The 15,478-nt window shown below is 38.1% G+C and overlaps 1 protein-coding gene across 3 annotated transcripts in view; it reads left to right on the top strand.

The window, feature by feature from the left end:
* Nucleotides 1-15,478, top strand: part of TNFRSF21 (TNF receptor superfamily member 21) — a 71,531-nt gene that overhangs the window by 42,909 nt on the left and 13,144 nt on the right. For all 3 annotated transcript variants that reach the window (XM_077161994.1, XM_077161996.1, XM_077161995.1), the window contains exon 4: nt 4,763-5,028. In XM_077161994.1, the coding sequence (XP_077018109.1) occupies nt 4,763-5,028 (266 nt within the window). The remainder of the gene's footprint in view (nt 1-4,762; nt 5,029-15,478) is intronic.

Raw genomic sequence — 15,478 nt, 5'->3', positions numbered from 1 at the left:
TGGTATACAATCAATCTGCCTCTAGTCTTGATGAAGACTTTTGGAATTCTGATGGGACAGATGATCAAGGCACACCGCCAAGAAAAGAGAGTCAGTCTCCAGTTCACTTACCATCATGTCATATGGAGGTTCATAATCAGGATGGGAACTTTCATTGTCTCTTGAACTTTTATTTATTTTTAATATCAATAAAACACTCCTAAAAATAATCTTGCTATTTGGTAGCCTAGCTAGTTAGAGTTCCTTTAAGTTGCTGTAGTTGCAGTGGTTGACTGTAGTCCTGGGCTAAATCCAACCTTCTATTTCTTTTTGTAAATAAAATTTTATTAGAATATAGTCATGTTCATTTGTATTGTCTATGGTTGCTTTAGACAATTATGTTGGTTTGCTAGCTGCTGGAATGCGATGTACCAGAACTGGAGAGGCTTTTACAAAAGGGGAATTTGATAAGTTGCAGGTTTACAGTTGTAAGGCTGTGAAAATGTCCAAATTAAGGCATTGAGGGAAAGATTCCTTAACTCCAAAGAAAGGGCCGATGAATTTCTAGGTTTCTCTCTCAGGTAGGAGGGCTAGTTTTTCTCATTTCATAAGGCTTCCCCAGGGGCATTTTCCTTCTGCTCCAGAGGTCTCTAGCTGCATGGGCTCTGTTGGTTCTGTTGGTGCAAAAGCTTTTTCCAAAATGGTACCCTCTTAAAGGGCTCCAATAAGCAACCCCACCTTGAATGGGTAGAGACACATCTCCATGGATACCACCTAATCAAAAGTTACCACCTACAAATGGGTGGGTCACATCTCCATGGAAACAATCAAAAAGGTTCCACCCAACAATATCGAATGAGGGTTAAAAGACATGGCTTTTCTGGGATAGCTTCAAACCAGCATAACAATCGACACTGTTACAATAGAATTGAGTAGTGGTAAAGCCTAATTTACTATCTGACTCTTGGAAGAAAGTTTTCTGACATCTGCTGTAGGGAAATTTTTCAAGTACCAAAATTTCAAAGAAAAGAAATACCTGCAGTTTCCATAGAAAGCTGTTGCATGGTCAGTAATGTTAGGCTAGAATGAAGCCCAAGTACCATGGCCAATCTGGAGTATATTCGGGTCAAGACTTGAGGCCAAAGAGTGTAATTCCAGTGCATAATATGGCTCCTCTGCTACACCACATCAGCTAGTAACCCCAGTAGAGGTGCTCCTACTGGCTGGGTGAGGTTGAACTAGTCATGGATCTCTACATCAGATTCTTCACTGATAAAACTTTAACATTTAAAACAAAATCATATATATATATAATATATATAAATACCCATATAAATATATACTCCTATAAAAGTGTGGGGGGGGCGGTGTGATGATGGCTCAGTAGGCAGAATTCTCGCCTGCAATACCAGAGACCAGGTTCCATTCCCAGTGCCTGCGCATGCAAAAAAAAAAAAGTGTGCGTGTGTGTGTGTGTGTGTGTATACTATATATGTGTATACATACATAGTTTAAAAGAAATAATAAATAGAAAATAAAAATATATAATATATACAGATATTAGCTATAGTTATACTATGTGTGTGTGTACAGTTTAAAAAAGAATAATAATTAATAAAATAATAAAATGAAAAGAAGACCCATTTCCCCACCATCCAACTTAAGAAATAGAACCTTGTGAATACCTTTGAAGTCTTTTCTGTCTGCCTTTGTAGTTATAGTCCCCTTCCTCCCCCAGAGGTAGCTGCTTGAATTTGGTCATCCAACAGCATTTCTTTATAGTTGTATTGCACGTGTGTCTCTAATTAATTTGTTGTTTAGTTTTGTGCAAAGCTTTTTTCCAAACAACATTTTCAAAACCCTTCAAATTTGGTTTCATGGTGTTGCTTCATTTTCCTGGGGTTAACTCTATACGTCTTAAAATTTCATGGAGTTGTTAGTCCCGTGACCACTTCCTAGTTAAACAGTGGCTGTAATAAATACTCTTGAAATATTTTGCAGGCCTTTCTTTTCTCTCTTGGTGGCTATGGAGGGGACAGGTGTTGGTGAAGTCAGTACAGTCTAGTACACTGGCTGGTCAAGTCCAAGGGACTTGGCCATGAACTGGGTTAGTTCAGACTATTCTCCCCTTCTTGTTCTAGGGTGATAGTTTGCTAGGTTGACAGTTTGGTATCTACAGGCGGAGCCTATGTTTGCACAGTCCTTGGACTTAACAGCTTCAGAGAGTGAATGGGAAGCTGGTGAAGAACATTTCTAACTGTTCAGTTTGCTGGTGAGCCAACTTCGTTTTCATAGTTGGGAAATCTAGATGGGTTGAACAAGATGAAACCTGAGTTGTAGGCCTTAAACTTAGCTTCCAGTCAATTTCAGTTGCAGGAAACTCTCATTGTGTTCATTCTTTATGTGTTTTTCTTTAATTGTGCATGCTTAAAAAATAGTATAAATACTGGCTTTTAAAAGCAGGAGTTGTTACACTTCAGACTTTTAAACTCTGCAAGTACTCTGTAAAGCCTGTGTATTTGTATCTGAAATGCACTGAGTCTTAAGTTTTAGTGCCCAACATTTATAATGATGGGGTACATCCAAAAATAAATCAACTCTATAGAAAATGTTAATCAGCTCATCCCCAGGGACTATAGTGAATATCTCTATTGTACAGATGAGGAAATGGACATGACAGTTAGTGGTTTGCCCAAAGCCACACCGTCATAGGCATTATGGAGATTTAAGCAATGACCCTATGTACAAGAAAGTGCAGTCATGTTTTCATGTAAGAGACCGAGGGCTGTAGTCAAACTGGCCTAAATTAAGATTCAGAGACTAACAAACTTTTTGGTATTTGGAAGAGTCAACCACATCAACCACAAAGAGCTGGCTTGTTTCTTAAAGTTACCTGCGGGGTTTTAAATAGGGCATGGATTTTCTGAGGAGTCTATTTGCTTGAAATCAAAAGCTCTGTATCTGGTTAAACATTGCTATGAAAACTGAAAAGCAACTAGTTCAAGTATACTGCCAGAGAAAATAGTGTGAGTGCAGTAATGTTTCAATTTGTGGCATTCTACTTTTACAGTTGACCAAAAAAATAGTCTTCTACTAGGGACTTATTTTTGAAAAGCAATTTTCAGGGGATTAACTAGGATGTGTATACAGTCTGCCAAATCATCTGGTCAATAGAATGGCATGGCTGAGTAAGAATTTAAGTTGCACACAAAGTCCACCATTATCAAAGAAAACTTCAGGAATTATTATTGTACTTTTCTTCGGCAAAAATTGATAGTCATTTTATAAATATTTTCCACAACTGATTGGAACAAAAAGGATTCCTCCTTCCCCCTCCACCCAGGTTAACTTCTATATATTGAAAAGCCAAAATGGTAAGCTCCTCTTTATTCTCCTCTCTTCCTTTTTTCTCCATGCTTCACTTGTGAACTTGACCTGTTTTTTTAGGATGTAGTTAACTATCTGGGCATGTGAGTGTGGCCTTATTTAAAGACCTGGCATTGACTCAGAAGACTTGCCTGTCTGTTTTGGTTAAATACCAGAGCTCCCATATGTATTTGGGCAAACCAATGTGTAATTAGGGAGAAGGTGCTAGAAAGGAGATAAAAAGCATGTGCTGAGGGAGGAGCTCAGAGAGGTTTGGTCCCAGGAGCCCATCCAAGTTTGTAGATCCAGAGATTTGATTTTGACATTTCACCCTATATTCATGAGATTTGATGAAAGCAGACCCACACTGAATAATGTATGAGCAACTGCTAAGCCAGAATTATGACATATTATCAGGGATCGATAACTGGCAGAATAACCAGGCTTGGTCATTTGCCAATGACGTTCCCCCTATCAGTAGTGAAGAATAAGGGATTTTGAGTTACCAACCAGGTAACTGGGTTCAACTCCCAGGCCATTAATCTTTGTGACATTAGGTGAGTTATTTAACTTTTCTAAGTGTTTGTTGTTTTTGTTTTTTGCTTCTGACATTGGAATGTTAGTACCTTGTTGAGATGTTCATTGAGCTAATGCCTTGGCATAATATCTGACAGATAACAGTTATTATTATTATTATTATACGATCACTTTGGCTGTAGTCTTCATTATAACTGTGCAGGTCAACTTAGGAGATTGAATAACAGATAAAATAATTGCTTATTGAGCATAGTATTAGAGTACAAGAAGTTTGATGTTCTTCAGGAATGCCTCTGTAGGGCTGGAACAGCTGGGTACATCATCAGCCTGTTGACATAAAGGATCCCATTCCCAGAATCTGTACATCCTTTACCCAAAAGTGCTGTATAAATTCCTGCAGTTTTAGCCAGGGACTTACTTTTTTTTTTTTTTTTTCTTAACATGAGCAGGCACCGGGAATCGAACCTGGGTCTCCAGCATGGCAGACGAGAACTCTGCCAGTGAGCCACCGTGGCCCGCCTGGTACTTACCTTTTATTAGATTTCATGGAGTCAGCTTTAGCCTCTGATTTGTTTGATTACAGCTGTATTTAGTAGCAATAGAGGAATCACTCTGTTTACCTTGTCTGTATTTGGCTTTCAAAGCCTCTTTTCGGGGTGATTTATTATACTTCTATGATGTCTTCTGGTTCCACATTCAGGAGGTGAAGTTACCTTACTGACGCCCACAATGAGCTGTGCCAACTGCTCATGGCAGGCAATATATTCCTTGGACCTATGGCAATGGGAAACTTGCTTCTTCATTAAAGCACAGTGGCATTCTATAAAGACCTTCTCTCATAAGCTTGTATTTGCTTTTTATGTTGTCTCTCACGGTGTAGGTATTGACATCCTGAAGCTTGTGGCAGCCCAAGTGGGAAGCCAGTGGAAGGATATCTATCAGTTTCTGTGCAATGCAAGTGAGAGGGAGGTGGCTGCTTTCTCCAACGGGTACACTGCTGACCACGAGCGGGCCTACGCAGCTCTGCAGCACTGGACCATCCGGGGGCCGGAGGCCAGCCTTGCCCAGTTAATCAGTGCCCTACGCCAGCACCGACGCAATGATGTAGTGGAGAAGATTCGTGGATTGATGGAAGATACGACCCAGGTAATGTAACCCTGGTTGTCTGTCTTACCCACTAACTTTTTGTCCCTGTGTTTCAAATTTCATTAGCTTTACATAACAAAGAAAAATAACTGATTTTAGGTGTTTAGTTTCACACACGTACACACCAACCTTCTGGGGCAGTGGGTCTCACTGGTTTTCCTTTAGATTCATTTAGGGAACTTGTAAAACTTTTTGATGTTTGGGTCCTACTGCAGACCAGTTACATCAGAAGCTCTACTGGATGACTGAGGAGTCAGGACTTCAGAAAATTCTCCAGGTGATTTTGATGTGGAAAGTTGAGAGTCTCCTCCTTCGGAGTGTGTTCTAGCATTAGCATGTGCCAGATATACTCCTCGTTGCCCATTTTTCTAAGTCTAATTTTACATAACCCACTTTGGACAAAACCAAGAAGGAAGACTTCTTTTAATCCCCATCCTTCCTCCAGAGGATATTTTTGTGATGTGGTTTAGGAAGGTTCAATCTTACTACTTGAGGCTGAGGGTTGTGCTTACAGGAGTTGTTAAGGAGATTGTCCTCCCTCTTAGGCTTATTCAGTCCCGTATATCTGATGGGAACTGAGGGATCCAGGAGGTGTGATTTATTTAGGTCGGTGGTCAATGAGCCCTGACTTTGCTGGATTTGAATCCTAGCTGGGCAACCCAGGAAATTATTTAAGTTATCAATTTTCTATGCCTCTGTTTTCTCATGTGCAAGCCTACTTTATATGGTTAAGGTGAGATGTAAAGTATTTAAAGTGCCTGATGCATTCAGTGTGTTCTACAAATGGTAATTAAACTCATTTTACTTAGCTTTTTTAAAATCATAATGTGCTTCCCTGAAAGACCATGAAGTAAGGGCAGATTTGTGTGTTGAGCCCTATTTTCCTTGGACTTGATTAAAGTTGAGGATGTATTTCTGACAAAAAGAAAATACTGACTTTAAGATTTGATAAATCTCACTTAAAATTTAAGGAGCCATTCTACCTAGGTTATTATTCCAGTGGTTTAAATACATTGTCTGAAATAGGAAGATGTTTTTCCTATTAACTGAAACTCACTATCATTTTGAACCAGAAATTGTATATTGAGTCTCAGTCTTCTATATTTAAAATGCTTTTGTCTTTTTATATTGACAGTGTAGCATTTCTTTGTTATTAAAGTAAGCATTTATCAGGTGGATCTTTTTTCTGATATGTTTGGTTAGATTTTTATAGGTGTGAATTGACTCTGAAGATGGTCTTTAAAGTTCCTGGCATATTTTTAACTTATTTGAAATTTAGAAAAAAATATTTACTGATAGACCAAGTGGTAAATATTCAAAGGCACACATAGTGTCTTGTGACTTTCTGAGAAACCATCCCAATTAATATGGTTTACAATTAAAACTAAGCTTTCGCTGGGTTTTAGGAATGGCAAGGAAGATTATTTACCCTTCAATTAAATTGACTGCACTTAAAATAAAGGAGCTCAAAGGCAAAGCATTATTGTGCTTCCTTGGAGTGCTGGCCTTTAAGAAAGAACCAGATGACAGCAAACTTGAAGGATTTAGATTCTGTGGAATAAGCCATTAGATATTGATGATGGCACTAAAAATGAAAGAAAAATGTGATTGAGGCAATGTTAGGATTTGGTTAAATGGAATATTTAATAAGGTGGAAAGATGATTGTGATGTATGGTTAAGGAAAAGAAAGGTTGCTATGCTTTGTATTTCTCATTTAAAAAAATACGGTGGAAGATAAAAGCATAGATGCTAATGTTAATAGTCATTAACTCTAGGCGGTACAATTAGAAGTGACTTTCTTTTCTTATTATTACTATTATTTTCTACAATGAAAATCTCTTACTTTTGTGATTTGAAAATATTTTTTTCAGTGATAAGGCTAAAAGGATTCAAGAGGAAGAATAGATAGAGCTTTGTTTTACCATGCTATGTTGGAAGAAGCAAAGCCTTGTCTTTCATAGCTCAGGAGGAGTGGACAGGGTTATGTGACAATCAAGTCAGTCCTTTTTAGGACTGAGTGAGGTTTCCTATGTTGGGTCAGATTTACCAGAAAACTCAATTCAATGTTTATTTCTGTGAATCCATTATTTTCTGTTTACATCCAATGATCGCTTAAAATTAGGTCCTTATCTTTATACTTTCATTGGTTTGTGTTGGTAGGAGGAGGTCGAATACAACAAATAGCCTTTGATGATTCTCCGATGTTTCCATTGAGCATCACAAATGTTGTTGAGCCCTGCTTTATTCTGGGCGCTGTCATAGGGGTGGGGACAGGTGGACGCAGGGAGAAATAAGAGGAGACGGCATTTCAAGGAGATGATTCTTGACGTCAAAATCAGTAGGTCAATGGATCAGGGAACAAAGTACCTACTCCCCAGGAGCCAAACTCTTATACCCTTTAATTCTTTCCTTCTTATTTTCTCCTATAATATACAAAAAGATTCTAATAACAGCTATTTTTCAGAGTTATTTCTTTTTTTAAGAAACAGTGACATTAGAGCATCCCCATTGCTTTCTCTTTGGTTCTAGAGCTGCATCCTTGTAATGGTGGTCATTGTTAAGCATCCTGTTCCGTGTTTTAATAATGAACACCATTGTCTGCACCCAGTTCTTATTCATTTAAATAGCCCAGCAATATGGATTTCTGGCTGCTAGTCCTTACACTTGTGTAGTATGTAGCTGTCTGTCCATGAGCTTTGTCAAATGAGATTTGTCGAATCACACAAAAGAACCAGAAGGAAGGGGGCATCATTTAGACTTATTCTTCCTATCTCACAGTGTGTTTGTACTCATTGTGTATCGTGGTACTGCTGGGGATTTGGGACTTTGCCCCAGGAGTTAATGGACTCTTAATGTGTGAAAAATGACTTTCTTTTTTTAAGTGATTAATGTTTTTTTCTAATCATGAGCCTGAGAGTACCTATGTTATAGTCCACTCAAAGTATTAGCCCCAGTGCCTTTTAGTTACCTCTGTCAAGAACAGCTGGCGCATTATTAACCATAGTGGACTATTAGTCATTTTTAAATTAAATGAAGCTTCGAGTCTGACTTTTTTTTTATCTGCAGTATGAAATATATTTTCAGAATCCTCTTCTTTCAGGTTCATCATCTAAACTGAACACACCCCTTCCAGAATCATAGTTATTCTTTCCTTCCAGGGCATAAGCATTTGGAAGAAGCAGCAAAGTACTGGGATAATAGTTAGAAGTTACTGGGATTTTGCCAAAACCATTAAAACACACACACTCACACACACACACACACACACACACACACACACAAATCTCCTAATACGGCATTCTAAATTGCATGTTATCTCTTTTCCTCTCCTTTTACTTTCTTTTTTCCCCCGTGTCTTTATTTATGGAATATCTCTTGTAAGATGCATATATTCAAGTTTTATTTTTTATGCAGCCAGGCATTGCCATTTAATTAGAGAATTCCAGTCTGTATACATTTTAAAAGTAATTTACAGATATATTTGGTTTTGAATTTTACCATCTACTTGCTTTGTGTTTGTCCTGTTCATTCTCTTTTTTCTAACTCTCTTTTCTTGCATTCTTTTGGATTCATCAAATATTTTTTACTGCATTTTTGTTCCTCTGTTAGCTTGTTAGTTACACACTTTTTACTGAACTTTTATTGGTTACCTTAGAGATTACAACATACACTTAAGTTATGAGAGACATTTTATAAATCAAACCTTAAAGGACTTTAATTCTATTTGTCCCTTTCTTGTATTTTGTTTTATATTGTGATTAATTTTAACTCTACATTACATGCTTCTCAACCCCTAAAAAACATTATTATGGTTTTATATAGTCAGGAGTCACTTAAATTTCCCTGCACATTGATCTGTCCCATTGTTCTTCATTTCTTCTTGTAGTTCCAACTTCTACCTGGGATCAGTTTTCTTTTGGCTAAAGAATACTTTTCAGAGAGGTCCTTTAATCCTGTATAGCTTAATGTAATCTCGGATATACCTTAGAGTATATTAAGCAGGTAATCAAAAAGTATTGGCAAAGTCCCTTAAGGGATGAGAGAAAAAGTAAGAAACTATTAAGCTTTACCATCAGGAAATCCTCTGATACTGTTTCAAACTTTAGGGACACCCAAATCAATAGGCCATGCCCTTGATCTTGAAATTTACTCTCGTGCAGCTTATGTAGGTAACGGTGAAGCTTATGCTACCTATAGGTATCCCTAAGAGTCACCCCCCGGAGAACATCTTTTGTTACTCTGATGTGTCCTCACTCTCTCTAAGCCCAACTCTGCAAGTGAAATCATTGCCCTTCCCCCTATGTGGGACATGACGTCCAGGGGTGAAAGTCTCCCTGATGACGTGGGAGAGGACTCTCAGGAGTGAATCAGGCCCTGGCACTGTGGTATCAACAGTTACATCCTGACCAACAGGGAGAAAAGAAGTGTAGCTAATAAAGTATCAGTGGCAGAGACAGTTCAGATGGAGTTGAGAGTCTACTCTGGAGGTTGCTCTTACGTAAACTTCGGTTAGACCTTGCTACCTATCATAACCTGCCAACCCCCAACCAAAACCATTCCTGCCAAGCCTAAAGAACACCTAGGGCAACATATAAGATTCCACAAGGGTTCCAGGCACTAGAGTAACTTTCCAGAAACCTACAACCTCCAGATGAGTCCCTGAACCAGATAAGTCCTGAAACCTAGAGGGCCCACCCTCTCCAGAGCATCAACTAGTTCCATCTCCCTACCCCATATTAGTGACAGATCCTACCAACATGAAAAAGTTAGAATGGCCATAGCCCAAACACCTCTAAAGAGAGGGCTGGAAAGACCAACGGTGATGGTGGAATTATACAAAGAAGACAGGATTTAACAAATGAATATGAATCTGAATCATTAAATTGATACCTCTTTTAGCCTTCAGTATCTTAGAACAACTGTAAGTAAAACCTAAAATTGTGGAATTGTAACCCATGTCAAACTCTGAAATATGTTCTATAACTAGTTGTGGTGATGTGCTTTGAAATGTATTGCTTTTTGTATATATGTTATTTTTCACAAAAAAGAAAGAAAACAAGTCGATTGTGATGATAAAAAAATATTTAAGCCTTCTAGCCTCCTATATTCTGAAGCAGCTAGAAGGAAAAATCTGAGAGGATCATATGGCAACCCATGAGAAACTCAGGGATCTGTCCTGTAACTACTTGTTGAAGAGTGCTTTGTTTGCATGTATATATGCTATACTATACAATAAAATAGTTAAAAAATACTTTTTAGTGTAGGTTTCCAACAATAAAGTCTGTTTTCCTCTCTCTAGAAAATGCCTACCAAATGGACAGACAGACAGATTGACAGCATTATTTTACCTTTGTTTTTGAAGGATGCCTGAAAATAATAGAATTTCAGTATAACAGTTATTTTCTTTCAGTAGTTTAATGGTATCATATTGTCTTTGGACTTCTTTCATTCCCATTTTGAAGGCAGCTTATTGTTGCTTCTTTGAAGGTAGCATGTTTTTAATTCTCTGGCTTTCATAAAGAATTCCCCTTCTCTGTTCATTTTTGCCCTTGAGTACTGGCTGTCTTAGTAGTTCTATGGTATCTTCAAATAGATGTATATTTTTGGATTTTATCCAGCTTTCTAAGACTTGTTGGTCTGCTCAAGATAAATCCTTTATAGCCAGAAGTGGAAGTAGTGCAGTTGGGGAATAGAAATACTCTTTTGTTTTTGTCTGAAGTAATCCAGGCATGCTTAAGGAAGAGCAAGGAGCTGGGACTGTAGTGGAAGAATGAAGGGGGAAGATTATAGGAGATGATGTTCAAGTGGCAAGTGGGGAGGTGAGATCCTATATGGCTTGGCTTTTACGTAAGTGGAATGGTGAACTGTTAAGATATATAGAATAAAGCATGGATGGCATATGTATGGATAACCATTCCTCCTGCTGGGAAGGAAAAAACCTTCCAAGTCAATAGCTATCTTGATGGATGACTAGGGATATCATATGAGAAGAGCACATAATGCTAGCATATTTTTCTGGGAAACCAAAGGACCATTTTTTATATCATTTTTACATTATTTATATATAGCAAGTTGCTGCAATATAGTATCTTTTTTTTTTTTTTGTCTGTACTCTTGGGCTGAAGTTTAACTTAAAGAAATGTGTATGAGGAACTTTTTGAAGTTCTATTGAATCATATGTTAAAACAATTAATATTCTTTTACCACGGTCCCTTGATATCTACCATTGTAGGCATGTGAGGTCTGCCAGCCATCTCTATACTCCAAAAATATGACAAAAATTCATACATTTTCCTGAGAAAATACTTTTAAAAGCCTAATTAAAGCTATAATAGTGTCGCCTCAGTATGTTAACTCTGTTTATCTGGTTCCGAAGAGAAGCTCTCATGGCATTTATACATGCCTTTAAATTAAATGAGAAAGAAATTGCCCCTTAACATATGTAGTTTATTGGCAAGACCTCCTTCAAAGTATGTCTTGAACTGAAGCATTGACAGGGTGACAGAGACCTATGCTCTTACGGAATGTGTTGTAATGTTTGAACTTCTTATTTCCTAAGCTAAGAAAGCAAAATGAAACGACAAGTTCATCAGAAGCATCCTGAGCTAATTATTTTCTAGCCTGGACAAAACCCAGGAACTGTGTATAGTAGAGACTAGCTTTCATGCTGAGATGACATATTTGTCCTTGAATCTGTATATTATCCTTTCTCTGGAATATGTAACTCCTTCCTGTAACCCAAGTGTGACTTCTCTGAGGAATCTCAGGCAAAATTTGACAAGAGTTTGGGCATATATCCCCTCCTTTTTAGACTGGGATGAATTTTCCCCTGCTAAACAGCAAAGAAGATTATTTGATTTTTTAAAATTTCTATTACATAACAAATTATTATACCAGGCACTTTGTGCAATGCAAGGATGAGTCAAGGAAGCCTGTGGTTGAATGGGAGAAACTTTGACCTATTTGTATATTCTTTGGGAGTAAATCCAGGAGGGCAGGGAGATGGGAGGTACAGAATGTACCACTAAACAGCCATTAAGGCTCCAACCTGGAGCACCAATGTGGAGATATGTGCCAGCTTCAGTTCCTATCCATGCAACACAATCACTGTGGGGTCCTGGATAAATTACTTGTCTCTCAGTCTCAGTTTCTTCACGAGAACATTTGAATAACATTAGTGCCTATGTATAGGTTGCTGTGAGAATGAGGTGAGTGTTAGCCACCATAAGCACTCTGCAAATATTTACCGTTATTTCCAGGCTCAAGAAGCAAGAGAGATGGAAAACTGTTTCTGACTAGCTCCAATGCATACACAAAATGGATCCTTTAAATCCCGAACACTGAAAGTCACTTAATGTGGGGTGGAGAGGTTCTCCCAATTCGAATGAAAAGTAGATCATTGAGCAGGAAGGTTGCCATCTGGGTTCAATGCCAAAGCTCTGGAAATCCCAGCCAGCTATAAATTTTTATTCTGTACTGCAATGTGACTGTTGCTAGGCTGGCTGGGATATTTTCTCTAATGAAGGAATAAAAGTGATGGTATGTGTGAAGATGATTATTTGTTCCCTCAGTGGCTTTCAGAAAAAGGGAACCAAGATTAAACACCTGGATTTCTGGGTTTCCCTTTCAGTTCTGATTTTCATATTTTACCCTGAGTTTTTTCTGTTTCAAATGATAATTTTTTTTTAATTTAAGAAAAACAAAACTTAGAATCACCAAAAATGGTTATCTCCGTTAGATTAACCATAGGCATATTTAAATAAAGTGTCCATATAATCATTGTAAAGCCTGTTTGCGTAGTAAGTTTCATAAAACACTTTAATATTAAGACAACAAGGAGAAAGTTTGCAAATTCAGATAGCAAAGTTCTTAAATTATAAGTATTAAACACTTACTTGGATACCATGTGATCATCTGTCAAAATTGTGAATGTTCTCAAAATATCAGGTAGAAAGTTTTTACAAATATCTGCAATGCTATAGTAATGACCTGACCTATGTTACTCAATATTTTCCTAATTTCAGGAAAATATGAAGATACAATATTTTTACAATGAACATATGGAAATCTTAACCACCTAAAATGGATATCTTAGTTAGCTTATCCATAGGCCTATTAAAAAATATGTACCTAAGTAATCTTCATAAAGCCTGTTTGTACAATATGTTCCATAAACTAATTTAAAATTACAGCAAGGAAGGAAACAAAATCTATTGATACAGATACCAGAGTTACTTGAATTCTAAATATTAAACACTATCTTAAATAGGGAGTTAAGGACTTGTTTTTCACACTATTACAGCATTAAGAGCAACCACGACAATTTAAAGTAATATAAAGACTAGCTTTTCCCAGAGGCTGATAATTTTTTAAATTTTTTTGAGATGTGCACGGGCCGGGTCTCCCACATGGCAGGCGCGAATTCTACCACTGAACTACCCTCGCACCCCCAAGATTGACAATTTTAAAAAACTGATGCCAATCATGAGGCAGGGGAATTAGATCCCTCTTATCCCGCCACCCCTTCTCCTGTAAGATTAGTGAAACTGCACTGTGGTTTAACAACTCTGGACCTGGAGCCAATAGTAGAATGATTCTTTGTTAGGACATGTTAATCTTTTCCAGAACCACATAAGAGCCCTAAGTCCCATGGACAGAAACCCCCCAACTAATCCCCCACCCTGTCGATCTCTCTCTCTTTGTCTAATCAAATGAGGGAGAAGCGCTGGGCCTTCTCTTTTGGCAAGGGCAGTGCTCCTGCTTCTGCTGCAGAGGGGACTGCAGTCACTGCTCTTTTGCTTACCAGCTGCAGGACGCAGCTGTCCTTATCTAAGGGTGTGACTGATACCGGCTATTTCCAGAAATTTAATACAGCTAGGGTGAGCTGAGGCAAATACCAGCTGCACATTTAGCTGTTATTGGCGCTTTGGCTATTCAAATTAGTCTTTGTCTTTCATTTGCCTTTTGGTCATCTATTAAAAACAGAGATTGCTGTCCTAAGAACTTAAGTTGTTAGCTAAACTTGTACATCCTAGCCCCTGCGCTCTGCTGGTTTACCACGGAACAGAGGGTCATTTAAGGCCAAGTTACTTAATTTGCAGGGTGTGACTGACTGTGGGCTCTGGGGAACTTCTGGGCGGTGAGGAGAGAGGACAGTACAAGGGATCGCTGACACACAGCAGACCCAGGTGCATTTAGTGATGCTTTTGTTTAAGGTGGTAATCATATCACAAAGGAGCGACAAGTATGGTCAGCCTTTGGATTTTTAATGGCATTTCAGGGTGTTCTACTTGTGATCATTTTCCAGGGTTTCATCCAGTTAGTCAGCTCCCTATCGCAGACCACCAGTGTGCAAACAATTATAGTTCAGGATGAGCAAGTGTTGTAATAGAAGTTTAAACAAGGAATTGTAAGATAGCATCAGAAGGCAGGGGTACTAACCAAAAAAAAAAAAAAAAAAACCAGAGAAAACTAGAGAAGATTTATGTGTGTCCATTTGAAAGTCTTTTAAAAACCAGACTGGTTTCTTTGAAGAGTCGACTAATGACCCATTAAAAAGACTGTTTTGCTTGCTTTTCTGAGACTTTTGCCTTTGGTTTCTGCCTAGGGAACCCCACCTCCTTTTTCACACTAAGAGCTTGTCAAACCTTTGACTTTGCAAGGACTGCTCTTTTTCTTAGGACCTTTTTTGGTTTGCTCAGTAGGTAGCTTTTCAGACACTTTTCCCTGCTCTGTAGCGTTCAAGGAAATGGTTCCTCTGCCAAACTTCATGTGGAGTTCCAGCTTTGAATCTCCAAGACTTAATAGAAGGGGCTGACAAATCCAGGAATTTGACTTTGTCCCTCTGGATTGGATTGGATTCTTGTTCTAGCCATGTATTCTGTGGCCAGGGGCAAGTCCCATCATGTTGTCATGCCTCCGTATTTTTGTAGCTACTTTATGGGCTGCTGAGGGCTAAAGATAATGCGTGTGAAATTCCCAGTCATAACTCTTTTCTTATAGTGGGGAGCTGACTAAATCTTAGCTATTATTTTATTCTCTATGTTGGAATTTGAATTCCACATTTTCTTTCTTTTTTTAATTTTTTGCCTTGAGAGCAAATGATACCACTCTGCTTTCAATAAATGCATATCAAGCAGAAAGGGAACCAGCGTTTGCTGAGTATCTATTGTGTCCCAAGCACTGTGTAAGTGCTTTACATCTGTTCTTATTTAACAAGTTTCATGGTCCTGAGAGGTGTTGTAGGTGTCATAAGCAAGATATGTTACTGTATTTCATTGAATGCCATACTAATTGTAATATGTATCATTATTATATGTACCACTAAGCAAGAAGTAAAACACTATCAATTATAGTTGTAAGACTATTTCAGAGATCTTGAGATGTGAAAAAAAAAGGACTTAAGGATTAATGAAATCTATAAGAAGAAAAGCTTGGGAAACAGATTCT

This window comes from Tamandua tetradactyla, chromosome 5 (genome assembly GCF_023851605.1).
Source record: "Tamandua tetradactyla isolate mTamTet1 chromosome 5, mTamTet1.pri, whole genome shotgun sequence".
NCBI classification, from domain to species: Eukaryota; Metazoa; Chordata; class Mammalia; order Pilosa; family Myrmecophagidae; genus Tamandua; species Tamandua tetradactyla.
Note: the sequence above shows the minus strand (reverse complement) of the source record. Positions and strands in the feature narration are given on the sequence as shown.